Here is a 27336-nt window from a genome sequence, read left to right as displayed (position 1 = left end):
CCCCGGCGTCTCCGTGCGCGTGCGCCGCGGCCCCGCGTCTCCCCAGCGGCAGCGAAGGAGTTTGGAAGTTCAAAATGGCCGCCGCGGCGGAGCCCGAGCTGCGAGCGCCCGAGTAAGAGACCGGCTGGGAGGCTCCTCGCGATGGCGCCTCGGGGAGGAGGGAGGCTGAGGGAGAAGCGCGGGCTTGAGGGGCGGTGGTGGGGGGGGAGGTGGGGAGGACGACGAGAAGCGGCCCGGGTGGAGGTGGTGAGGGAGGAGGAGGAGGAGAGAGATGGGGGAAGGTGGCCGCTCCGGCGAAGAGGGGTTGCTATAGGAGCCGCTCGCCGGTCGCCCCGCGGTGAGGCGGCCCAGCGGGGCTGGGGCGCGGGAGCCGCCTCCCGCCGGCTGGGGACCGGGGAAGGGAAGCGGGGGGGGTGGGGGGGGGCGCGCGGAGAGGCCGCGAGCCGGGCGCGCGCCAGCCGGCCCGCTGGGGGCGGGGGGAGGGGAAGTGGAGCCGGGACCGGCGGGCGCGTGTCCTCAGTTCCGCGTGCGCCTTCCCGCCTCGGCGGGGGGGGGGGGGGGGGGGGGCTCCGGCGGTGCCGTCCCCGCTCCCGCTTCTCCTGCCCCTCCCCGGGGAAACGGGTTTGCCCCGGGGGGGGGAATCCTTGTCCTCCGCGTGGTTGCGCGGGCGCTGCCCTCCCGGGCCGGGCGAGTGCCCGGCGGCGCCCAGAGCTCGGGCATCCCTGAGGCGACGGCGGTCTGGCGCTGCCCGGGATCCCCGCGGCTGTCCGTCCGAGCGAGGCCTCCCCGGACGAGCGGGGCAGGGGCGGGCGGGGAGCCGGACCACCGAGTGCCTCGGGGCTGCCCTGCCGCCGAGCCGCTGCCCGCCCTGCGGCGAGCCCACCTCCCCCCGAGTCCCGGGCGCTCTCGCGTTATAAAAAGTGCCTGTGCTGGTGGAAGCAAAAAGCGATTTGTTGCCGCCAGCCCCTCCTTCCAGCCCTCGAAATGACTGGCAACTCCCGGCTCCCGTTGGGAAGCGAAGATCGAGCCGCCGCCTCCCCGCCGGACCGGGGCTCCGGGGGTGCGCTTTCCTGGCACCCCGCTTAGCGTCGTGAGATTTGGGTTTGCCGGCGCTCACGAGCTCGTGAACTCTTTCTTCTCTGGAACTTTTGCCCAGAGTTGACATCCTAAGGCTTACTTTATTGCTCCTCTTTGCTATATAAATGTTTTGGCTATATAAACCGCTTTCTATATTTTTTCTGCCTTAAGAAGTTGCGGTTTGAGGCTTGGGGTTTTTGCTTGTTAATCCTGGGAGTTGAGGAGAAGCAGTGGATGTACATGTGAACCACGTAAAACACAGGAGCGGATGAAGAAGAGAGTTTAGTATTGCATAGAGAAACATAACTAAGCATAATAAGGTAAAAACTGATGATAGGAAGCCTGAATGTAGGAAAAGATGGGTGAAATCTCTTTGCAAATCTTCATGAACTTCCTATCATTCTTCTTGAATTCAAAAGTAAGAAAAAGTGGGGCTATAACAGGATCACGTCACAGTTCCTCTCCAATTAAAGCCATTATCACCTAAACATGTAGATACCCATCTGCCTCGTCACCTTCTGAAATCTTAAAAGGTTTCTCATGCATGTCATTACACCTCTGAAGCATTTAAATGAAGTAAAAGTTTATCCATGGAATTACTTGAAATAAGCAGATTCCTGTACATGAAGAAACTCTGAAATACTTAACGCATATTAATGAAGTTAATAGTAATTTTGTAGTTGAGGCACAGAAGCAAAGAAAGCTGGCAGTTGTGTTAGCAGTCTGTTGTGGCCTGAGATACTGCTGTGGTGAGGTATCTCATCTGGCACCTCCGCTACCAGTTTGCTTTTACAGAATGGAAGGTGAGGTTATTACATAATATTAAAATACTTAACAATAACAAAATAACTTCCTTATAGATTTCAGTGTCATTTACTGCTATTAAGAGAAGGAAGACTTATCTGAAGCAACTTGAATGGGTGTGATTTTTGTTGTCCTGTAACATTTTTATAATATATTGAAGTACCATTAATGCGTTAATCAGGGACTTATACAGCATCCTCTATCTGACTAAAAGAAATCTTGAAAGATGCATAGTTCCCTTAAAATTCTCCTTGTGACATTTTTCTGCCCTTTAGCCAACTTATGTCACTGATGTACTTGCTCTGCATTGCAAACGCAAGTTGAAAAAGTTTTACAGTTAATACTTTTTCCTTCTTTTCATGTCTTTTGTGCCAAATGGAACATAGAGCAAACTAATTTTAAGGCATTTTGGCCTCTTTCTTTCTGATATTCTGTTGTCTTAATGGTGTGGAGTGTCAGGAAGAAGCAATTAAGAAAAACACCTTTCTTTCTATATGCTTTGAGTAAGCAGAAGTAGCGGTAAGGATGTTGTCATGGTTTAACCCCAGCCAGCAACTAAGCACCACGCAGCTGCTCACTCACTTCCCCCCCACCCAGTGAGATGGGGGAGAGAATTGGGGTCGGGGGGGAAAGGTAAAACTCGTGGGTTGAGATAAGAACAGTTTAATAGGACAGAAAGGAAGAAAATAATAATGATAATAGCAACAATAATAAAATGACAATAATAATAAAAGAATTGGAATATACAAAACAGTTGATGCACAATGCAATTGCTCACCACTCGCCGACCGATGCCCAGTTAGTTCCTGAGCAGCGATCCCCCCCCCCGCAGGCCAAATCCCCCCCCAGTTTGTATATTGGGCATGACATCCCATGGTATGGAATACCCCTTTGGCCAGTTTGGGTCAGCTGCCCTGGCTGTGTCCCCTCCCAAATTGTTTTGCCCCTCCAGCCTTCTTGCTGGCTGGGCATGAGAAGCTGAAAAATCCTTGACTTGGTCTAAACACTACTTAGCAACAACTGAAAACATCAGTGTTATCAACATTCTTCTCATACTGAATCCAAGACATAACACCATACCAGCTGAAACCAGGACAGATGTAAAAGAAAAAGCATAAAGCATTCTGTCTTAAGTCTGTGAATATTGCATATTTTTAACCCAAACAGTCTGTTCCCTTAGGAAGTTTCTCATTTCAGAGCACTAAAGTGTTAATGGTTTTAGCAAATAATTTTACTGTATGTTGCAGAAAAGTCTGTATTATTTACTAGTACTAGAATTTGCATTAACTCAAGCAGGAGAGAATTAGTAACTGTGCGCTGTTTGAAGATCCTGTCCTTAATTAGGAAGATGCTAATTGATTTATAGTGAAGTGCCACCCTTTAGGCCTGGCTTAGAATACCTCTGGTATACTTATTCTATTGGATCATTGATTATATTCTTCAGAAACAACCTTCGTATGAAACTAGTAGAGTTCGGAAGATATTTCTACATTTCTGTGTACATCCCCCCACCACTCCTGACCATCATGTTTAGGGAATTTCTTTTCAATGAATGAGGCTTGGGGTACAGAAAGAGCTATGTTTAAGTTATTAAAGTGTTAGCTAGTAAATTCTGAAACTGTAGTTTAGATGGGGTGAGTTTGTAGAAAGGTGAATTCTGGCACCTATAATATTTGGCAACAGATTTCAAAAGGCAAATATCCGTCTTACCACAGACAGTAACTTAATTGATGTTCTGAAGGAGATTAGGAGGTATTTGCTAAACACTAAAAAACCAATTGGTAAGCCAGTTTCAGCATCTAAGTAAGTTCATATAAGTGAATGCATAACATTAGGACTGAATTTTATAATTTTTGAAGTTATTAAGTACACTGTTTAAATTGCTTATTGCTGTGACTAGCTAACTGAAATGATTGTGGTTTTTTAGAAGAAACACTGTACATTATTATTATTTTAATAACTTGCTGTAGACTTATGTTCTGCTTTTTCGGCCAATGCCATTTTACAGGCCTAAAGATTACTGCTTTTTTCTTGGGAAGCTGATAGTCTGCTGTATACTATCAGAAAGCTTTTCTGAAATTAGACTTTCTGAATTTGTCCTGTTCTTCAGCAGTGTTCCCTGTATTGCAGAAATACTATAAATGCATGGTAAGAACAGTTCTTGATTTTTCCAACAGGTGCGTACACTTACAGAAAGAAATTGCAGTTCAGAGAATTGGTCAACTGCGTGAGATGTGGCAAGATGGTCTCATTAGGTGGTCAGCATCATCCCTTGAAATAAGTTTTGATCTTTGGAGCACAACTGTGTTCTGCCATTTGAAAATACTTTTAAAAGTCATAGCTTGGATTAGGCATAGGACTGGAGTAGCAAATAAGAGAGATGGTGGACTGACAGGATGCATAAATATGCAGCACTATTGAATACTGTCAACAGATATTGTCAATATTGAACGTAAAAGCATAAGCATTGATTTCACCCACACGTTTTGTTTTGTTAGTGCAGTTGCTGTATCTTCCTTCCATAGTATTTCTTTTTCAACTCATAGCTGTCTGTTCACAAAGTGTATCTGCAGTTATAACTTAGTTACATTAGTTGTACATTTTTAATTCTCCCAAAGGTAGGTAATTAAATGCCAGTTAGTTTCTATCATAAAAAAGACTGTTAACACAAGATTACGGACTGCAGTGAGTTAATAGTACTGATCTCTAGTTTTAATTTTTGCAGGGTTGAGGATGCTGATGCATCCGAGAAAAGTGTAAATGAAGAAAATGGGGAAGTATCAGAAGCAGACCAACCTCAGAACAAGCACAGCCGACACAAAAAAAAGAAACACAAACACCGAAGTAAACACAAGAAACATAAACATTCTTCAGAAGAAGATAAGGACAAAAAACATAAACACAGACACAAACATAAGAAACATAAACGGAAAGAGGTAGCTGATACCTCTGACAAAGAAGATGGACCAGCTAAAAGAACTAAAATTGATTTTTTAGCTCCTCTGGAAGACTTGGAGAAACAAAGAGCATTATTGAAAGCTGAACTTGAAAATGAATTAATGGAAGGAAAAGTCCAGTCTGGGATGGGATTAATATTACAAGGTTATGAGTCAGGATCTGAAGAAGAGGGGGAGATTAATGAAAAAGTGCGAAATGGAACGAGACCTACAGCTAAGTCAAACACTAAGGGGAAATTAGAACCTGTGGACAATAAAACTAGTTCCAAGAAAGGAAGTAAGAGTGAATCAAAAGAAAGGACTAGGCACAGATCTGACAAAAAGAAAGGCAAGGTAGGAGTTGATGGAATCAAAGAGAAGACAACTAGAAGCAAGTCAAAAGAGAGGAGGAAATCCAAAAGCCCTTATAAGAGAAGTAAGTCTCAAGATCAGACAAGGAAATCTAGGTCTCCAATGCTTAAAAGGCGATCTCAGGAGAAAAACAGAAAGTCTAAATCTCCCCCAGAGGATAGAAATAAGGCTGATGATAAAAGTAAATCAAGAGATCGCAGAAAGTCTCCAGTTGTAAATGAAAACAAAAGCAGAGATCGTGGCAGAAAATCTAAATCGCCAACAGAACTAAGAAGCAAATCCAAAGATAGAAGATCACGGTCCAAAGATAGAAAACCTAGGAGATCAGAGACTGACAAAGAAAAAAAGCCAATTAAATCTCCTTCTAAAGATGCTTCTTCAGGGAAAGAAAACAGATCCCCTAGACGACCTGGCCGTAGCCCAAAAGGAAGAAGCTTATCTCCTAAACAACGTGAAAAGTCAAGAAGAAGCAGATCCCCTCTCTTCAATGATCGTAGATCTAAACAGAGTAAATCCCCCTCTCGAACCCGGTCTCCGGTTAGAAGAGTGAGGAGTAGATCTGCAGAAAGGAAAAGAAGAGAATCAGAAAGGAGGCGTCTGTCTTCTCCCAGGTAACTTAAAGATGTCATGAACCATTGCAAAAATGCATTACAGGATGAACTATCTTCTAGTTCGGTCTTTATCTCTCAGTTTTATTCTGACAATAGCTATTAAAAAAGATAATCAGATTGTACATTATATTATGAGCTTACTTTGTATGTATTTGTTTTTTTAAAAATACTTCCCCCAGCTGTCAGACATGCAAATTCAGTTTTGGTTGTTAAAGTGCTGAGTTATTTGCTGCTCACACCACTACAGGGAGCAAGTTTTGTAGCTCAGGTTCTCTTTTTTGTTGCTCGGTTGGATTCAGAATTTGGCTTCTGTCTTGTTTCTTAGTTAATAGTCCTGTTGCTTTCAGGAATTTCTGTGGAGTGAGAGTCCCCTCTGCTCTTATATATCAGTGTTGGCTAAAAGTGGGTAATTAACCCCTTTCCTCCCTCAAAAAAAACCCCTAATGTTAGAGTCAGCATATGTGAATGTAAGCAAACCTTTTATATCAAGATGTCCTTCTCACAGTCATTTTTTTTCTTAAAAATATTTTGTATTCATCTGCTAAAGGTATGGTAGTGTTGCTTCGTTATTGGTCTGCTGTATATCATTACCATATTTTGCATACAGTTAAAGGAGAAAGACCGAAATATTTTTAATGTATTTTTAGTCTTGGCATTTTTTTTAAAAGACAATTTAGCCTATGAAAGCAGTTACCTTGAAATTTACTATAAACCATGAGACAGTAATTACTAGCATCTCCTTCTCTGAAGATGATATGGCCTGGATGGTAAGTTCCCAAGCAGAGAACAATATAAGTGTATACATTTTTGGAAGTTAATTCATTGAAGGTAAGAAGTTAAGCAGGCAGAAGAGTTCAGCATTACTTTTGGATAATGAATAATTTAAAACTTTTTATCGTGGTGTTTAGCTTCACCCACTCCAAGAATTAAGAACAAAGAAATATGAATTTAAAACCATGTATTGGAACCACAAAGATCAAGCTCAGTAAATAAGCACCTGATAGATGTGAAAGTCTTTCTGCCTGTATCACTGAAGGTTACTCAGGTTTCGAGTATGGGGTATCTTCTACAGGCACATTATCAGCTTATTTGTCTGTACTACTGCGTAGCAATACTGCAGCTACTTTGGAGGATGGCCCCAGTGGTGTTAACCAGATTAAGCAAGTATTGTAAATGCTAGCAGTTTATCTGACTGCTTTCTGGTGAATCAGGAGCGTATCGGCACAACCCCACCTGGAATACTGTGTTCAGCTCTGGGGCCCCCAACATAAGAAGGACATGGACCTGTTGGAGCGAGTTCAGAGGAGGGCCACGAAGGCAATCACCTCTCCTTTGAAGACAGGCTGAGAGAGTTGAGGTTGTTCAGCTCGGAGAAGAGAAGGCTCTGGGAATATCCTATAGCAGTCTTCCAGTACCTGGAAGGGGGCTTACAGGAAAGCCAGAGAGGGACTTTTTACAAGGGCATGTAGTGGTAGCACAAGGGGTAATGGTTTTAGACTGAAAGAGGGTAGATTTAGATTAGATGTAAGGAAGAAATTCTTCACTGCAAAGGTGGTGAGGCACTGGAACAGGTTGCCCAGAGAGGTTGTGGATGCCCCATCCCTGGACGTGTTCAAGGCCGGGTTGGATGGGGCTTTGAGCAGCCTGGTCTAGTGGAAGGTATCCTTGTCCATGGCAGGGGGGTTGGGACTAGATGACCTTGTAAGGTCCCTTCCAACCCAAACTATTCTATGATCCTATGATGGTATTTGACTTTTCTGCTGTAGCATTTTGCATCTTTCAGTTTTCATTTCTCATGACAGCTTGCATCACAGCCAGTTTGAATTAGTTGTCTAGACACTGTTTCAGGTGATGCGTGTGTCTAGAATTTTGCTATCAAATTCATACTTCTGTAACACTGTGGTGAGCACCATGTGAGTGGGGGACTACTAAGAAATATTTTCTGCTGGAAGTGTTTGTAAATCAGCAGGAATAATCTTTCTTTGTGGGACATCCTGAACGAACTCCAACTATGTTGGAGTTTTAACTACCTGTAATTACTCAGACTGCCAGACAATTTCAGAGTAGCAACATTTTCTTTGAACAATGGTGTGGAAATATTTTTCAAGAATTTCTGTTGCAGCCTTATTAGAATAGTTGTTAAATATTTTTAACTTGTATGCTTTCCAATTTATGATTGAAGTCTTGCTGTCGTGGAATACAATTAAGCTTTTTAATGTAGTTGTCTCATCGAGGATTTTTTTTCTTGAATAATTGTGAATCTGTATAGACAAGAATGAGCAAATTTTGAATAGCATATAGTGTCAAACTTGATTTATTTTTTAATTTGCGAAGGGGTAGTTTATATGTTAATTAAGAATTTTAGTCTTCAACTGCTGTATTAGAATGTGTGAAATGTTGAAGCCATCCAGTTCTAGTGCCCAAATTGAAATAGACATTAAAATCATTGCTGTGGAGTAGCATGGTCCTAAATTTCAGTACTGTGTTGTAAAGTTGCTGAGAAAATTCTCAAGAATTAGTTTTGGGGTTTTATTTATGGTTTAAATACTGTTTCTGATAAACATAAAACCAGCCACAATTTATGTAAGACCTAAACACAAGCTTTTTTTTAAAACCTCTCTTAGCTTTGTGGTAGTAACTAATAAGCTCTGTTTCCAGAGTTGTCCTGAACTAGACCTATGTGTGGGGTCATATTTCCCGGGGTGGGGAGACACACACAGGAAGGGCAGCCATCTCTGCAAACATACTTATCCATCCCTCCTTCAGAAGCCCATCTGGTGGTCCCTCACCTGCAGTAAGATTTTAAAGTGAGCTTTTAGAGGGAAGTGTGATTTTTTGGTTTTTGTTTGCTCCTGATTTTACAACCATTCTCTTCCTCTATTTTAAGAACGCGGACCAGAGATGATATTTTGTCTAGACGTGAAAGATCAAAAGATGTTAGCCCACCCAGTAGATGGTCCCCATCCAGAAGAAGGTCTCGGTCCCCCATTAGAAGGAGGTCTCGTTCACCCCTTCGACGTAGCCGATCTCCAAGGAGGCGGAGTAGGTCTCCTCGGAGGAGGTAAAGACACACTGCATTTTTTATTATATTTTGTAAAATATTACTAAAAGAATAAAGGTTGCTATCTTACCTGTAAAAAGATGATGCATTTTTTTTGTCCACTTTGATATGTGCTGGCATAGTTGAATTCATTTTGTCCTCCATGAATTAATTTGTTTTATTACTTGTAGTCATTATGTACCTTTTTGTTTTATGAATAGGTTTTCCTCCTTTTTTTCAAAAATTCAAACCAAACCAACCCCTCCCAAACCCCTCTTACTGTTACCAGGGATAGAGGCCGAAGAAGTAGATCTCGCCTTCGAAGGAGGTCCAGGTCACGTGGTGGCCATAGACGTAGGAGCAGAAGCAAAGTTAAAGAAGACAAATTTAAAGGTAGTCTCTCTGAGGGTATGAAAGCTGAACAGGAGTCTTCATCAGATGAAAAGTAAGAATTAATTTCTAACTTGGGCTGATTATCTAAAAAGGCAGATCCACTGATACTGAGAGTGAATGGACACTTACCTTCATGGTGTAGTTTTTGGGTTGTCACCTAAAACCTTAATCATGTTTTAGTACTTGTGATCTTGTCAAATTACTGTTGGAATGATCTGAAAAACTTTGGAGTATGCAAGAAATATCAAGACCTTTTGGCTAGTGGGCAGACCTGAGGGAATGATATGTTGTTAGTTTTCTAAATTCAACTTGATCAGTATCTTGTGAAAAAGCAATAAGCTTGAGGAAAAACTGTAATAGCTGAAAGGATTAATTGCTATCTGCAAATTGTTTTTATATTTGCTAAATATCTACTTAATCCAATTGCACAAAAGTATGCATTCTTAATCAAATTATTAAAGAAGAGTGATGCTGGAAGGAAAATGAACAAGGGTGGTTTTTTTGTTTTTCTCTTTAAAAAAAGTTACTCTTAATTGTTTGCAGTTAAAAATTAGATATGCAAAGTCTCAATGAGATACCAAAAGATAAATTTTCTCTGTAAGGAGATGTAAATATACACACTGGGATTTAATACACCTTTGCTTTCTGAGTCAGTTGAACAGCTATTTAATATCTTGTGTTCTTTCTGCGCCAAAGAACTGCATTTGGTAAAATTCAGTAGATAATCTCATGTTTATGATGTTATATAAAAAAAATTGTATTTTTATAGTCTTGAAGACTTTGATTTGGAAGAAGAGGATGAAGAAGCAGAGATAAGGCAAAGAAGATTACAGCGGCAAGCAATTGTTCAGGTACATGGTTATATTATCATGCGGGTTACAGAAACTAACTTTCTGGTTTTAGTGTAAAATGTTGTGATAAAGGAGGGCTCTTAGCCTATTACTGCATTATGATAGGAATTACTATTACTATATTTTTTTCCAGTTAATTTATTGTAAATGTTGGTCTCAGTTAAACTTTACACTTCCATCGCAAGAGCATTGCTTTTAAGACTGAAGCAACTCTTCTGCGAGTCATTTTTGTGCTACAGTTAAACGTTCTGACAGTCCTATGACATGTTAAAAATGTTCTTCGGTTATCTTAATCTGTAGGTTTTCTTTGTAGCTGTACCATTTATATCATAATGTCAATATAGCATTAAGTTACATATCAATTAACCCAACTGATCAGTTTGTTTCAAGTAGAGGTTCTCCTTGTCCGTTTCCAAAACTTCGTAAAGCCACTGAGATGGGTTCCCCCTTCATGAACATAGATAATGTATTCAGTTACACCTGTGAGTTCCCATGAACTTCTTACTCCTGGTAAGAAGGTAACAGTAGTGACAGGTAATATGTGATTGAGACCCCTGAAAGGGAGCTGTAGCCAAGGGGTATGTAATTCTACAGCACAAGTCAGTTATCTTTTTAAAGTTGGGATTTGGCACACAGATAGAACATAATAAGCAAAATACTGCAGCATATTTGCTTAATATTTAGTTGTAAAAACACCAGTTATAATGTGCTGCTTATTTTAAACAGCACTAAAAATGCCGTTCATCATTTGACTTTTGTGCAAAGCTCATTGTAAAATCCTTCAGAACTATGACTGAGTAAAATGATTTAAAGTCAATTATTTTTAAAGGCCAGTTACACCTGTTGCTCCTCCATACAGGAAGCAAATTCCAGAGCTTCATTCCCTAAATGGGAAACCTCTGCTTGTATTACTGAATAGTTTGACCTTGATAACTGAGTGGTATCAGCATTTATTCATTTTGGTTTTTAACTTTTGGGAGAGGAAGTGACATTTTTATAACTTCACACAAGTTAAAAAAAATAATTTGTAAAGGTGTTGTCTTGAACTTTTTTAATGCATCTGAAATTTTTCAACAAGAGGGTTTCCAATTCAAATAAAAAACTTGAATCTAAAACCTACTTTTCTGTACCATAACACTAATAAAAGTGGGAAAGATTCTAAGATGTTAAGATATAAAATCATTAATTTTTCCTTAAAGACTTGATTTCAAGACTTGTGTGCCAGAATGGTTTAGTAATAAGTCTATTGCTACTGACATTTTGTCACGCACAACAACATAGTTAATCTTCAATAAAAATTGGTTTTTACAGAAATGGAAAAGCCTAAAGGACACACATGAATTTTTCAGTCTTATTTTTGTGGTCTGGCCTGTGGTGCGTTGTGGCAAAATGAGTTTTCAAAAGCTATATCCCATTCTGCAAATAATCTGTTGCCTTCAGAGATGTAGGTGGTTACAAAAGCAAAGGTTAAGGTTTGAAAGGGTGAGTATAAAAATGTTTAAATTGTGATAAGCTGTGATGGTGAGATTAATAATTAAATTTCTTTTTAGAAATACAAAGGCCAGACAGAAGACAGTAATATATCTGTACCATCTGAACCAAGCAGTCCTCAAAGTAGTACGCGTAGTCGCTCAAATTCGCCGGATGACATCCTAGAAAGAGTAGCTGCTGATGTTAAGGAGTACGAACGGGAAAATGTGGACACATTTGAGGCATCAGTGAAAGCCAAGCACAACCTCATGACAGTTGAACAGAACAACGGTAAGAATCTGAAATCTTGCTTTATAATGCAATTTATGAAAGCTCAGGCATTTTCCTTAGTTTCCTTGTATACTTCCAGACTTGGAAGTAGATTGACTTTTTGGACAGAATTTGAGAATGTTTCCATGAATATTATGCTACTTAAAACATAACATTAAAATAAAGCTTGCTCGTTAAGCAGGACGATATGAATGGAACATGCTCTCTATATTTCTAGTAACTCTTAACACAATTCATGCTATACATTTGGAAGAGCAAATAACAATGTCTATAGTTAAGAATCACCCTTTTTAACTTCCAAATTTTTCTTTTCACTTATGCATGTTGTTTTCTTAGAAGCTTAATATAGTCCTAGTCTTTATTTTGGGGTGGGTTGGAAACCATGCGCCTTTTGTCCATTTCTTTGTCAAAGCCACTGGGTCAGAAGAACATAGGTGGGTCTGTAGTCATTTAGAATGATTAAGGCTTTTGAGAGTCATTGCTAGTAAGTCTATTTTGGTGGCATAACTTCTTGCTGAAGAAATGGCTATTTCCTCCTCTTCCTCCCTGCACATAATCTGTTGTACAGCAATATCGAAATGAAACACATATTGATATAAAACCTGCCTTGTGCCTGCTGCAGCAAAAGGAACATAGACCATGTCCCAGTGCACCCTGTAATATTGAAAATCTGCTTTTTTTTATTTTTTCGCCTTTTGAAAGTGTATTACTGTACATTTTCCAAGTAGTCAAAGGAGTGCCTAGTTGCTGAGTGGTCATACTTGAGGTAGTTTTAACTACTTCAGTTTCTCTTTACAGTTTAATTGCAACATCACACCGTTTTAACAAGGGCTGTGAAACCTGCCCAAACCCTCAGGAAATAGTTGGACAGTTAGCTTGTATTTCATGTCATGTGCTAGATGTATCCTTGGGGGCTAAATATGCTATCTTCTAGTGGATGCTTCTCTTTGAAGTAATAAAACTGCATCTCTTTGGGACTAGTGTACTGCTCTGTAGTTTGTTCTGGTGTTCCCTTGAGCAGTATGTTTTCAGATTGTTCTCCTGCGATGTAGGTGGAAAGAACTCTCTTATGCACTTTTCCTTTATTTGCATACCACAAGTTTAGACCTAGTCTTCTTATGTTTAACAGACAATATCTTTTTCCATTTTTGTTGAGGCACGTACTGCTTTCTAATTTTGTCCACTAAAGTATATGAAAATATACCCATTAACTACATAGACATTTTTAAGGTATGAAAAAGGTTTGTTTTTAAAAACAGATCAGTTATACTCAAATCTGGGAATTTTCATATATTGGTAGGATTCTGGGTTGGAGGTGGCTATAAGAACAGATGGACGCAATGAATCATCTTTCTTTGTAAGAGCCATTTTTTATTTATATCCTGACCTCATATAGGGCCAGGATAGTAATTTGCAAGGAACTAGTTTAATAACTCGTGGTAGCCCAGTGCAAGTGTGAGTAACTGGAACTAAAAAGAAAATTTGAGGAAGTTGCTGGAAGGGTCTATATCTTGAAACAACAGTGTAACCTGTCTCCCTATAGTGTCAGGTGACAGGTCTATACCTTGAAACAGCCGTGTCAGCATGATGGATGGGAGTTTTTGATGCTGTCAGAAGATTTCAGTCTAGTTATTTTGTATGGAAGTGGTTGGCTATATGCATCATGAGAACTGAAGCATCTGAGATTAACCGTTTATTTTTTTCCATTGCTTCATACCCTAAAGGGAGTGTTTGTTGTGACCGTGGTCATGAAGGGATCCTACCATAATGTGTGTTATGAAGTAGTTTGAAGTTTACTTGCTTTCACTAACGTGTACTTAATTTATATTTCTTTGCTTTTATCTTATCAACCAAGTAAAATGTCTTTGGGACTTTAAAGATGATTAAAAGGTGAGAAGGGGATAATCTTGCCCACATTAAAAATGTTTCTTTTAAACATAATAGTTAACATTATCTTTGACTAAAAGTTATGCACAAGGTCCTTTTTGACAGGGTTGAAGAAAACATTTTCGAAAGAAACAGCAACTGGGCTTTACAGCTTTGATTTTTAGTAAAATACCTTGTGATTAGCAGAAAAGCCTGAACTTGTGTATTGAAAATATATCTATTTTTTTATATATACACACAGTCATTTTGTATTTCTTTTTATACATATATAAAGAGTGAGTCATTGTCTGTAGGGATCACAGAAGTGTGTACTTTTTTCTTTCTGCTGTGTGAATTATTTGAAAGCTATTATACTTAATTTTTCAAGGAGGTATAAATTTTTGAGTGCTTTGAAGAACTTAACCGATATGGGTTATGTATTTCTAGAATGTAAAATGTATTTGCTAGAAACATTAGTAGAGCTACCTGTTTGCCAACATACTGATCTTAGATTATATTGTAAAGATACCAAGTCATGAATTATATTGGTAACAGAGTTATTAGTTTGCTGTCTTTTTCATGTTGAGTAATCTAAATTTCATTTTAAGGTTCAGCTCAGAAGAAACTGCTAGCTCCTGATATGTTCACAGAATCAGATGATATGTTTGCTGCATACTTTGATGTAGGTAATTCTTAGAGATTAAATGTATGATTTTTTTGCTTGATTTTTGTTAGAGTTACTGTCACTTGAGGTTTGTGGGAACTTTGATTTGTAAAAGCATGTGTAACTGAGTGGATAGTATGTTCTGAATCTTTTGATCAGCCAAGGCAGACAAAGTAGTTCTTAATTAGTATTTCAGTGAAAGAAAGCCTGCTGAAACAGTGGTAGTTTTACCAGAGTAAAGCAATTGGGGAATTCACCTCCTGTTTGAATAGGACCTATAATGTCACGTGGTAACAAACCTGTTTATAAGTTAAGCTTTATGTTAATGTTACCATGCTGCACTGTTCTAAATATGTGCTTTTTTCAGCAGTTTGTGTATGGTTAATTAAAAAGCATCTGTGTAAGATATTTTAATTTGCTAATGATGCTGTGTTGGAGTAATGTGGTGGTTTGGTGGGTGGTTTGGGGGTTTTTTTGGACAAAGAGATACATTTCCTGTTTTTACTCTTGCACTATTCCAGCAGCTTTTCTCTAAATGTGCTGAAGTGGCCTGCAAATATTGCAGTCCAGTGACTAGTTTTGAGACTTTACTTGCCATTCTCTGTAAATCTACCTCGTTGCTGATGCACAACACTGAGAAATAAGTCAAGACAACAACTTTCTTCTTAACTCAGAAATTCTCTAGTTAATTTTGGTTTATGGGAGATACAATCTATTAGTTAAGACAGAAGCATTGGTGACAAAAGGCTGCTGTGGTGTCACTTTAGTAACACTGGTAATAATAATAAAATTTTAAAAAAGAAATCAAGACCCTTTTGACCTGGAAAAAGATAAATACTTGAAGGATAGTGTGGGGGAGTCCGTTTATAAAAATTTGAAAGTTGCAGGTGGGGATTTACATGGCTTGTAAGTGAGCCGTTCCCCCTTCCAGTAACTGTTGTTCAATTGAAGATATTCTTTACTACTCATAGATTTGAATTTTTGACACTATATTACCAAATCTGTTAAGAGATGTCAACAGCAATTGTAATTTTGTGATTGTAAGTATAATAGTATGAAATCTGTGAAGGGGCATTGAATGAACAGAAATTCAAGGCTTAAACAGTTACATTTTCCTCACAAATTGCTAAACATTTTTAATACAACATATTGTAAGTAAAAAGTCTTATTCAGACTTTTGCCTCTGCATTCTGTGCATTCTAACATAACTTGTATAAGTTCCTTGTGGGTATTAATTGAAACTTTGCCCATTTATGTTTAATAATAGTTCTATTGCTTGATCTCATCCTCTTTCCTCGCATCAGTCTTTAGATACTGGTAGGTAAATAGCATTTTGAGTCAATAGTTTCTCTTGTCTACAAAATAAGTGTGTTTGTATTGCGGAGAGGAACAGTGTTTCAGTAGGAAAAAAGGGGTTTTGGTAAGTAAACGTCAAGGAAGAACATAGACAACACAAGCAAAGCTGTTGCTTTTTATTTCAGAGTGCTCGTCTAAGGGCTGCTGGTTTTGGAAAAGACTTCAAAGAAAACCCCAATCTCAGGGATAACTGGACTGATGCAGAAGGCTATTACCGTAAGTTGTATTTGTTGATTCGCAAGAACAGCTAGAATGAGGGTGCTGAATGGAAAAGATCCTCATGTAAAAGTACTGAAATGTTACTCTAATGTAAATGTACCACAGTGCGCTCACTTGAGTGTAATGTAATGGATGAAATGAGCACGTAGGTTTTAACCTCAGTTACAAAAAGACTCCAGGCTTGCAGAGTCACAGTTTGTTCCCCATAATTTCCACAAAGCTAGGTGGTATAAAACATTGTACACTATGAAATTAAGTGATTAGACCATTTATCTTGTTTTTCTGAATTATACAGAATGGTTTATTTTTCATAAAAACTTTCATTATATATGTCACTCATAACTTTAAATTGCTTGATTTTATCCTTCAGGTGTTAATATAGGTGAAGTTCTAGATAAACGTTACAATGTCTATGGTTACACTGGTCAGGGAGTCTTCAGTAACGTAGTGCGAGCCAGGGACATGGCAAGAGCAAACCAAGAAGTAGCGGTTAAAATCATCAGGAACAATGAACTTATGTAAGTAATGTTTTTGTTTAATAATAATAAAGCATATGTAACAGTTGGAAGTTTTTCATGATGTGATTTGAATCTCCCTTTGTTTCAAGTGAAGTAACAGATTACAACTGTGATTCCTGCCTTTTCTGCTAATAAGAGCCAGATAATGGGAAGCGCTTGAGGACTATGTATCCACGCTTCTTTTCAGCTATCACAGGAGAAGGGTACTTGCATTTTCATCAGGCACTTTCTCATTTTCAAAACTGCAGGGAACAGTGGTAGCAAGAAACAAGGTTACAGTTAATTATGAGTCCTGCCCAGCCATCAAATTTTTGAGATGTAAAAATCTTGTTTTGATGGACCAAATCGATTGGGCAGGCTATGGGTTGGATCCTAACCGATCATCTGTGACTTACAAAAAGACCTCCATACATGAATTATTTTTGTATATTCTCTATATGTCTGCATGTCTATAAGATACATAAAAGGGGATGGGACTCTCCCTGCTGAAAGAAAAAAAATGTTGAGGTCTTCCAGAATGAGTGGCCATTAACAAGTATGATCTATTAAACTACATTATGTGAGGACTTGTCTATAATACTCATTTTCAGTATCTGCTGCAGTATTTCTACAGTCATGTATTATGTCCTCTTCCATTAAAGACAACTTAAATGAAAATCTTTTCTGTGCATTTTACCTTGGAAGCTTTAAAAGTTGTCTTGCTGTGTGTGTAACTGGGTTATTTTGAGTTATATGAATAGGTATCTAGAAAAGTTTAAAAAAAAAAAGAGGGGGTGATAAGCTATTTCAGTTTGGTATGTTGTATAGATAATCCGTTTGGGTGTGTACTTGACCCTATAGTCAGTTTAATAATGTACGTGGTTTTTTTTAAAAAAAAAGTAAATTTCTCAAGTGAGTGCTGTTTGAAACTAACGTGTTATATTAAGGGAGGAAATCTAGTTTTAACTTTACATGCAGCCGGGAGGGAGGAGGAAAGGATAAGTAGGTTACAAAGGCACATTGAAGATCAAAGAATTAAATAAACTTATCCCATGTGTAGACACTGACAGCAAGCCACTGTTGTGATTTTTTTTTTTTTTTTAAGCTGTGGTACCTTAAGTAATGACAAGACACTTCTCATTTCCAGATAATTATAACTGCTCAAGTGAATGTCTAGATTTAAAAAAAGTATTAGAATTTCACTGATTTTGTTTTATAATCATATTTTTTTGTTTTCAGGCAAAAAACTGGCCTAAAAGAACTGGAATTTTTGAAGAAGCTCAATGATGCAGATCCTGATGACAAGTTTCATTGTCTACGGTTGTTCAGGCATTTCTACCACAAACAACATCTCTGTCTGGTATTTGAGCCACTCAGGTAAGATGACAAATGTTTGGGGTTCTCTGTAAAAAGTAAAGTACTATTGAGTGATCTTTACCTTTCTGTTTTTGGCTATTGTTTTGATACCTTGTTCTATTGCCAAGATTCAAGAATGCAAGGAACTTTAAAAAAAAAAAATTATCTGGAGGCACAAATCCACAGGCTACTGAACTATTTCTAATTTATTTAAAGCATCATTGTGAACTTTCTGCCTGGACAATATTTGAAACAAAATAATTTATTATTAAAAATGGTTCATCTCACCAGTGCTGCTCTTAATGGATTTTGTGTGTGTGTGTGTGTCACAATATTTTTATTAGCTTTCATAATTCTGTATTTTAGAATTCTTGGGTTAAGAATGCATTCCCAGGGAGGTTCAGCAAATGCTCTATATTCTGTGAAGACTACATATATAACAACAGTCTAAGGAAGAAAATTGTTGCAGTGTTTTCTTTGCATGCTCACTTTTTCTTTAAATAATTAAGCTCTTTTGACAGGTTAATTGTAGACACTGTATTATGATAGATCTGGATATATTAATTGCCTTAGTTCCCATTTCTGCTTAGAGACATCAGTTGTAGCCTAAGTTTTCTGTGTATGTCCTATTTTAATTTTTGCTGTGTTTGAGGTGAAGATAAGTTATATGCTGAAGCAGTGCAAATATTATGAAATTACTATTATATTTTCACTAATAAGCCATACAACAAATTATTTTCTTTTGCTGCACTATCTCTTTATAACACACTTGTACATTATTTATATCCAATGATGTTTTTGTCCTGCAATTGTGGTCTTTTTATCTGCTGTTTAAGTCGCCAAAAAATTGCCGCCTCAACTTGTATCTTTTGCGTACTTCCTTGTTTATTGATTTCTGAAGAAAACGAGTACAAAGGCTTTACAGTTGTTAAGGAATGCTGTTTGTGTGCAAATAAATCCTCTCAAATTAATCTCGATTAAAAATGTGTTCTGAACTAAGTAAGTCCAGTCCAGTAAGTAATTATACACTATAGGATAGATGAGCATTTTCGTTTCATTGCTGTAGATAACAGAGCAGTATGTATGTTAAGTTGAATGCTGCATTTCTCCAAAAATGTCTAAAGCTAAATGGATTGTTCAAGTTTGTCTTACAGTTTAGGAGGCCACTATATTTTTCTTTGTTAAGCTCTTTTCTATTCTTTCTTTCACTTTCTTTCTTTTAATAGTATGAATTTACGAGAGGTGTTGAAGAAGTATGGGAAAGATGTTGGACTCCATATTAAAGCTGTGCGTTCCTATAGCCAGCAGTTGTTCCTGGCTTTAAAGCTTCTTAAAAGATGCAATATCCTACATGCAGATATTAAACCAGATAATATTTTGGTAAGTAAGAAATAATCGAAACTTGTTTTGCACAGTCTATAGTGTAAAATTAAGTATTTGAAATAAATACCATTCTGTTAATTTAGGTGAAGTCAAAATTTACTTTAACTGAAAAGGGTTCACATTTTGATATAAAATGCTACCGTGGTGTAAATAGTAAGTAAGAAATAAATATAATACAGCATCTAAATAAAATCTTTTCTTTAGTACAGTCTTTTTCAAACAAACCTGCATCTACTTGTGTCTTTATAGAAAGCAGATCTTCCAAAGAAAGACAGTATCCTTTCTTAGGAGAAATCTTGGGACTTTTTCCATCAGTAGTTGAAAAATGTTCTTGTTTTCTGCCAAATGGAAGTAGGCTGGTTGAGTCTGGGTGAAGATTTTGTTTACGTGAATGAGATAATGGGGAAAAACCCTTAATGTGTCTTTTCTGTTTCCATTAAACATCCTGGTTAACAGGGCATGAGAGCTACATCAGAGGAATCAAACGTGTTTCCTTCTGTTTTCTTGGTGGTCATCCCTGTGACAAACTCAGTTTTTTATTTTATTTAAAATGTTCTCTTCTTGCCATCACAACAGTAAAATTTACTATGTAAGCATGAGATACGTGAATAATACGCTGTTTTATGAGTGGTAGTCTGGATACTAGAGTTGGAAGTCTAAACTGGTACAGTTACAGTATCTGGAATGAAATCCGGGTCCACCAAGGATATTTTGGTAAGGGAAAAGTTTGGGAAACTGACCTTTTTTTTGTATTTTGTAGGATCTGAAGGCATTAAGTGTCACTTTAAATTTAAGAAAGTTTTAGAATTTCCTTAGAATACAGAAAGGAAGGATTGAAATATGGGAAGAACTTCCAATTTAAAGGCTGAACGTTTTTCTTATCTCTGACTTAAATGTATCGTCACTTGCACAGTGCTGTTGGCAATTCTGTCTACAAATAGTGCTAACAGATATTTATGCTTAACTTTCAGGTGAATGAGTCTAAAACAATATTAAAGCTTTGCGATTTTGGATCAGCTTCACATGTTGCAGATAATGACATCACACCGTATCTAGTTAGTAGATTTTATCGAGCTCCAGAAATCAGTAAGTACATTTGGATTGGCTACATGTCACATAAGCAGTAGTAGGATACGGTACTATAGTACCATATAGTACTAGCAGGATACCAGTACTAGCAAATGAGAATTTGACTTGAATTTACTCTGTGCTTGGTCTTAGCAAAACATCACTCTGGAAATATGGCAGTCAAAAATTCAGACTTTGAAAGCATGCTTGGGTGACTCTTCATGTATGTTGGTGGTCAGCTCAGTGAGGACAGGGAGAAGTCTTTCTGATTGGTTATAGTTATGTTTTAATTCAGAGGTATTCTTCTGACTTCTTTGTTTTTACTAACTTAATTCATGCTGATTAGTTTTGCTGTTAGGTAAAAACCTCCCTTTCTAAAATAGGAATACTGTAAAAGTTAAAAGGTTTGCATCCTTCTTTTATGGTGAATTCTTATTCCTAAGAGGAGGAGCACCAATATAGTTTACAAATCAGCATTTTTTCATCTGTCTGGTTTTGTGATACTATATCGTTTAAGGCTACCTTTATGGAATTAACTGGAATTGCTCTGTTTCAGTTATAGGAAAAATCTATGACTATGGTATAGATATGTGGTCTGTAGGCTGCACATTATATGAACTTTATACAGGAAAAATACTCTTTCCTGGCAAAACCAATAACCATATGTTGAAACTAGCTATGGATCTCAAAGGAAAGATGCCAAACAAGGTAAGAAAAATAAGTATATGATTTGTAATTAATATCTGAAGCTACTATAATGAACAGTAGAACATACTTTCTTTTTTCTCCCTGAATTCTGTTTCTTATAATATACATCTTCTCTTAACAGCAAGTAAATATCAGACATCGCTCTGACTGTATAATTTATATTGATTTAAAATCTTATGATGTGAAAGTATACAGCTTCTTTTTCATAGACTAAGTATAAAGTGAAAGCAGAAACCTTCTAAGCACTGACCTGAAAAAAAATACGTAAGTCAATGGAAGATACTGTGTCCTTTTTCAACTGGCTTGAACTGTATTTTTTACTCAGTCTAGACATTTCTTTCTGTCCTTTTGATATTTTTTCATTAGTATTAAATTATTCATGTTGCGATAAGTTAGTAGACATTGATGCTAATTGTGGAATTTGTAAGACACAGAGACTTGCCTGAAACTCTTGCCTCTCCCTCATTTTCCAGATGATTCGAAAAGGTGTGTTCAAAGATCAGCACTTTGATCAAAATCTCAACTTTATGTATATAGAAGTAGATAAAGTGACCGAAAGGGTAAGTCCTCAATGTGTCGACTAGCCTATTACTTTTTTCCAAGCTTTCCTACTACGTCTTTCAAACATATCTTGATATCTTAATTAAAAATAAGTTTTTATAAGCTATTAGAATGTCCTTTTGCAGCAGTATGGACAGGTTACATAGTTACAAACTGGCAACTGATATTTTTCTTATGATATAGGAATGTGTTTAAGAGAAATCTTAAGTTTAATCTTGGTAGGTATACAGGTTATCTCCACATAATCTATGCTTAAATTACTTCATTTTAGAGAAGGATGTCCAACTTCAGTATGATGTGCTTATATTGTAGGAGGTCACTATTACTTTCTGCACCATTTTAACATAGTATATTTATCAAGAATCACAGAATTGGTGGTCAGATATAGGAACTTTCCACGTGGAATTTTGATGTTCTCAGTTATCTGGGATGTTAAGTTCATGTATACACCTGCTGTTGGTGAAAGATGCAGCCTGGGCCTACCCCTGACAGCGTTGTTTCCACTCTTTTCCTTTGTCTGCATGAGGATTTGTGAGGCCACGTGATGACAAAGGGCATTGCTGATCAGATACAAGAGAACCCTGCAGGAAAGTTGCTGCTGAAGCTCTCTAAAAGGGATAGGGGTTTTGTGCCTTCTGTTCTACAAGGTTGCCATTTTTGTATTTGTAGGAGAAGGTTACTGTTATGAGCACCATTAATCCAACCAAGGACCTGTTAGCAGACTTGATTGGGTGCCAACGACTCCCTGAAGACCAGCGTAAAAAAGTACACCAGCTAAAGGACTTGTTGGACCAGATTCTAATGTTAGACCCAGCTAAACGGATTAGCATCAACCAGGCTCTGCAGCACGCCTTCATCCAGGAAAAAATTTAAACCAGATGAAGAAGTTCAAAGGGTTTGAGTAATTAAGATACAAAGACTGAAGAAATTTCACAGCAGTTATTAATGTATATAAACATAAATATTTCCCCTGCAAAGTTGAGGAAGAAATGATACATTTGAATTAACATCAAGGCTGATATTTCTTTTAGAAATGTTAGAGTAATTCTGTTTTGTGTCTTATGTGAAAATTTTCACTGTAGAACTGTTTTAATTGCCAAGACTGCACAGAAGTACAATGCTAATGTATATGGTTGCAGTTCGTATATATTATAAAAAGAAAAAAGCATCTGTTATAAAAAAAAAAAAAAAAGGAAAAAAAAAGAGCAGTAATACTGGGTGGTTGATTTGTTTTTAGCAGACTTGGCTTCATTTTTGTCTTTAAAAAATGGCCAGCATAAATGCTGTTTATATTCACATTTTCCTAGGTGTGTGTGTGCAGGCCACAGCAGCATGCCCTTGGTGTAGTCAGTGCCGAAGGGGGTCTGTTCCTTCTTGAGCCTGCCCGCAGGGATGGTCTCCTCTTTTAAAGCAGGTTGTGTACAACTTTCAGTACACTGAAGGTAAGCTAACCCATCAACATCACCGGTGTTTAAGCTGTTATTTTTCTGGAACAACTGACAAATGAGAGACAATAGCATTGTGGCAGAATTCCCTGCATGTTTGATAAATGATCTTGTTTTATTTTCTGGCATTGCAACCGTGGCATAGTTACAACTTCTGTTCTGTTCATCACATTTAAAACTTTGAGAGTGCGCACTTGATGGATAGAGCGCCTTCAGTGTACTGTTTCTTATTACTTTAATTTTTTTAATCAACTTGCTATAGACTTTGTATACGTTTTGTTAAATACAGTTCACTATGACATAGAACCAATACTTACAGAAGAGTTTTCATTTAGTAATTACGTATGTTGGGATCTCATTCGAAAGACCTTATATCTAAAGGATAGATAGACAACATAATGAAATTTTTAACTATTTGTATGTCATTTTGAAAGTGTACTGCTTTATGCTAAAAGTGTTTCATTTGTTCATTGTTTTCATTATTTGTGATCATGTTGTCTTTCAATACAGGCATAAACCTTCCACTCTTGAACAAAGCAGCTGCTTTTTAAAAGCGGTAATTGCTTCTTTACCTTTTATTTCTTTTGTAAATGAAGCTTTTCTTTAAGAAATGTGACTTTAAAGTGTTGTCTCTTGCATAAAACAGTTGACACTTACTTATTGTAAAGTGAAGATTGTTCTGCTGCATGTAAAGTGGACCATGCAGGTTTCTGTATGTTTTCAGTATGCATCATTAGATAATAAAGTCTTTTGTGAACAAGGCATTTGTAGCCATTTTTAAAAGAATCTGTCTTCAGTGATGGTAAATCAGGTAATTCGTAAGAACCACCCCTGCATTTCCTATTAATCATTTAATTAAAGGGATTATTAAACATTATGATCTTTGGGAGAGCTATAGGCTATGTTAATTAGATATATAATTATCACTGCTTAAACAAAAACAAAGCAAAAAACCCTACAGATACTGTCTGTCTGCTTTCATTGTAATGAAATTATTCCTGTAGGACATGGGATTAAATTCAGGCTTTAACTAATGTTTGTGCTGTTTTTCTCACTTTTCCTTTTGATGGTGCTGAAAGAGAAAAAGGAAAGCGAGTCACAGGCCACTCAACGCCTACTCCATGGGTCTGATTTGCTGAGACACCAACTTCACCTTCCTAACAAGGTTATTTCTGACAGCATGTGTAGATAAACATTTAGCAACAAGTTAAAAGAGCTTGAAACATTTGAATTGGTTATACAGGGTGAGGACAACAGAATCAAACTTTTCAGGTTCATACTGCTGCTTTAATATTCTCTTTGACAATGTTAAGAAGTTCGTCTTTTCATTTTTATTAATATATTCTGACAAGTTGTGAAAACCCCACTGGTTTCACGTACTTTATACTACTTCTTTGAACTAAGAAGGGTTTTTGTATCCATCTAGGTACATAATGGCAACAATCATGCACTCTTAGTGCACTCAAGAATGGAAAAATGACACAAAGCAGTCATTCTGCTGGTGGGGAATACCCCACCAAGGAGATGTAATGAACTAACTACGAAAACAAGCAGGAGATGGGTGGTTTTGTATGCCTATTTGGAACCTTCAGCCTGTCTCTTCTCAATTTATATTGTAATATTCTTAATGAAAAATAGTCTCTCCTTATTTCCACATATTAAGGTATCTTGTTCATACAGGAAATAAAAAAATTAGCTTTCACGTTTAATGAAGTACTAGTTGCTTGCTAGTTAAATACAGAAAATAACTTGCACTTCTGGCAATTTTTCAGGCAGCACTTCTGAGGGCAGTTTTACACAGATGTAGTAATAGCTTATTCTTTCTGTTGCTTTGTACTTTATTCTTAAAATAGGAATATAAAACAATGAAATGAGTTGGTGATACAGAAACAAAGCAGTAGAAAAGATGCCCCTTAATGCCTACAGAACTGTTTTAAACTATTCTGGAGAAGCATAAAGTTGCTCGTTTACTTGTTCTTTGTGTTGTAGGTGCAGCTCAAAAGAAGATGACGGCTACCAGAAGACATGAACAAAGGTTTCTGTCCTATAAAAGATATGAAAAGTACTCTTTGTGTAGTTCTGTCTTAATCTTTTGGTTTCCAGCATTCCAATTTAGAATTGATTAACACTGCTGCAGTACTGATAATTCCTGAAACATACTTACTGTATTAGAATTTGTTACATAGATGTGTTTGTTTCATTTCTGGTTGAAGAGATTTTTTAATTGCGATTAAATGTAGGCAAATTACTGTTTAAATCCAGTTTTCTTAAAATGATAGAATGATCAGTACAAAACCTACAAAATTTAGGAAAAAATCTGCCATTATATTTGGTTAAAATATATGTGTTTTAACTAGTAAATATTTAAGCAGATGATGCACTTTTTTCTTTAACTTCAGCAGGTTCATTATTTGTTTTATTCTGTCAAACTTTATTGTTGATACAGAGACTAGCTGACAGGGGTTACTCAAAACAAGTGGATTTTAGTCCTCCATCCAGTATCGGCTTCAGCTGGTACTTGTTGTTGGCAACAATAGAAAATCTTTAGTTCTGGCTTCAAAAGCCTCTGCAGTTGGTGACTTTTTGGTGCTGTTAAGAAACGTCTCCAGTTTTAGGCAATACCTGTCCCAGTAGCCTGTGCTCTCTGAGGAGAGCAGAGCAGCTGCTAGTGCCACTGCAGTCAGCTGAATTCCAATGGTTGCAGCTTGGTGCAAACAGAACAGCTGTGCAGCAGAGTTTTCGTGTTGGAACTATTTCTCAGCTGATCTAAGAGGGAGGATAATTTATCTTTTCCTCCTGTACATGAAGATGTAATTTGTGTCTTCACCTGAGGTCCCACATATAGAAAGTTTGGCTAAATCTACCATGTTTCCTTCTCCTTCATGGTGACAAGGAGCTTCCCGTTTAACATACTTGTTTTTCTGAATGTGTGGCAAACTAAGATACCAGCCCTGTGCAGTTAGAATGTGATTTTATTACCTTGGTGTATACTACGATAAAAATTAAAAACTGTTTGAGAGTTTTTGATAGAATATAATGATTCCTTTAAAAACTTTTTAATAATACTTTATCTCCATACATAGGGTAAGTGGCATTAAACCTCTGAAGAAACTTTATGTGTATATTGACCCGTACACAGAAGGCAGACCAGTCTGTGATACCGCTGGAGATAGAGCGATCTTCTACAGTATGTGTAAAATTGTAACTCGGGCGGAGGATGTTGGGAAGTGGCAATTGCTTGAAATTAATAAAGTACGCTTAAAACTTATTGCATCCTGTCTTCTGTTGTGTTGCAAATGTCATACTGCAAAGCTGCTAAATATAGGAAAAATTTTTAATACGCTAAAACCAAAGTATAGTTCTTTGAATGGGGTTGTCTCCTTAGGTATCAGAGGTCTTAAAGAATCTGTGAAAAAGTCTTCCTGAATATGTGTAAAATGGAGCTGTTGTCTTTTCTTAAGTTGGCTCTCTCCTGGTTTTGGAAGCTCCATCAGCACCAAAGAATTCATGTGGATTTCACTTTGATTTTCCCCGTGCTTTTTTTTTATCCTTTATAGAGAGGTACTAGCCTGTATGAGTTAGGGGTTGAAAGAATTACATTGTATTACAGTTGAAGGGAAGCCAGATATATTTATAAGTTAATCTTTATAAGAAAAAAATTGACGCTAGTCACATGGGAGAAGCAGCATGGTGAAGTGGGATGGAGTGTATATTTTCATTTCTTAACTTGTAAACTATGTATCAAATTATTAATGTAAGTATATTTGTTAGACTCATTATGTGGGTACAGAAGCAAAACTACCAAACATGTCTCCCAGGCTTCTTAGTTTTGTTCATCTAAATACTTAAATAACTAAAACTTAATTTAAACTTGTGACAAATAATTACTTTCTCTAAATGAAAAACTTGGCCCTTCCTTCCATGATACACCTTTTGAATTCTTCATTGTCTCAATTATTTCCTCATAAACACAGATTTTGATGATTGTGGCCCAGATCTTTCTATAAAGTAGCCATGCTAATTATTTGTGAAATTGTGAAAACACATGAAGAATATTTACAAAGATTCAATGTTCAGTTTAAGTTAATGAGAAACAATGTAAAGCTACTTACAGGCAGGTAGAAATAAATAAGTCACAACCCAGAAAGTAGATCCTGATACAGTTACTGTCTACTTACAACTGTTCATGGTTCAGTCTCAAAAGCGTTACTTCTCAAGTGAGAGTGCACCAAACGTGGCTTTGTGTTCTTGTAAAAAGAAACTAGGAGGGGGTAACTGAGGACAATTAAAGTACACCCTATTAAAATAATGGGACTGATAGCCGCTACCAAGAATAATAAACAAAGAAAGCCCATATGGCTTTAAGAA

The 27336-nt window shown here is 37.4% G+C and overlaps 1 protein-coding gene across 5 annotated transcripts; it reads left to right on the top strand.

The window, feature by feature from the left end:
- On the top strand, nucleotides 1–26236 carry PRPF4B (pre-mRNA processing factor 4B). Of its 5 annotated transcripts, XR_008234120.1 has the most exons (20): nucleotides 60–112; nucleotides 4607–5800; nucleotides 8688–8861; nucleotides 9130–9285; nucleotides 10003–10084; nucleotides 11635–11845; nucleotides 14320–14393; nucleotides 15857–15947; nucleotides 16321–16468; nucleotides 17687–17824; nucleotides 19030–19183; nucleotides 20158–20272; nucleotides 20811–20962; nucleotides 21436–21522; nucleotides 22193–22470; nucleotides 22831–22965; nucleotides 23479–23524; nucleotides 24048–24133; nucleotides 24958–25003; nucleotides 26052–26236. XR_008234120.1 is itself a non-coding variant. In XM_052780015.1 (15 exons), the coding sequence occupies exons 1-15, from the start codon at nucleotides 75–77 to the stop codon at nucleotides 22394–22396; spliced, it is 3018 nt and encodes a 1005-aa protein (XP_052635975.1). In that variant the 5' UTR covers nucleotides 60–74; the 3' UTR covers nucleotides 22397–26236. The 5 variants fall into 5 exon arrangements, 1 of the variants encoding a protein (XP_052635975.1); XR_008234118.1 differs by having other exon boundaries at nucleotides 22193–22965; XR_008234119.1 differs by having other exon boundaries at nucleotides 22831–24133.
- The last annotated feature ends 1100 nt before the right edge of the window (nucleotides 26237–27336 follow it).

The sequence above is a fragment of the Harpia harpyja genome, chromosome 1, assembly GCF_026419915.1.
Source record: "Harpia harpyja isolate bHarHar1 chromosome 1, bHarHar1 primary haplotype, whole genome shotgun sequence".
NCBI lineage: Eukaryota > Metazoa > Chordata > Aves > Accipitriformes > Accipitridae > Harpia > Harpia harpyja.
The sequence above is the reverse complement of the archived record's forward strand: the minus strand, read 5'-3'. Positions and strand labels throughout refer to the sequence as shown.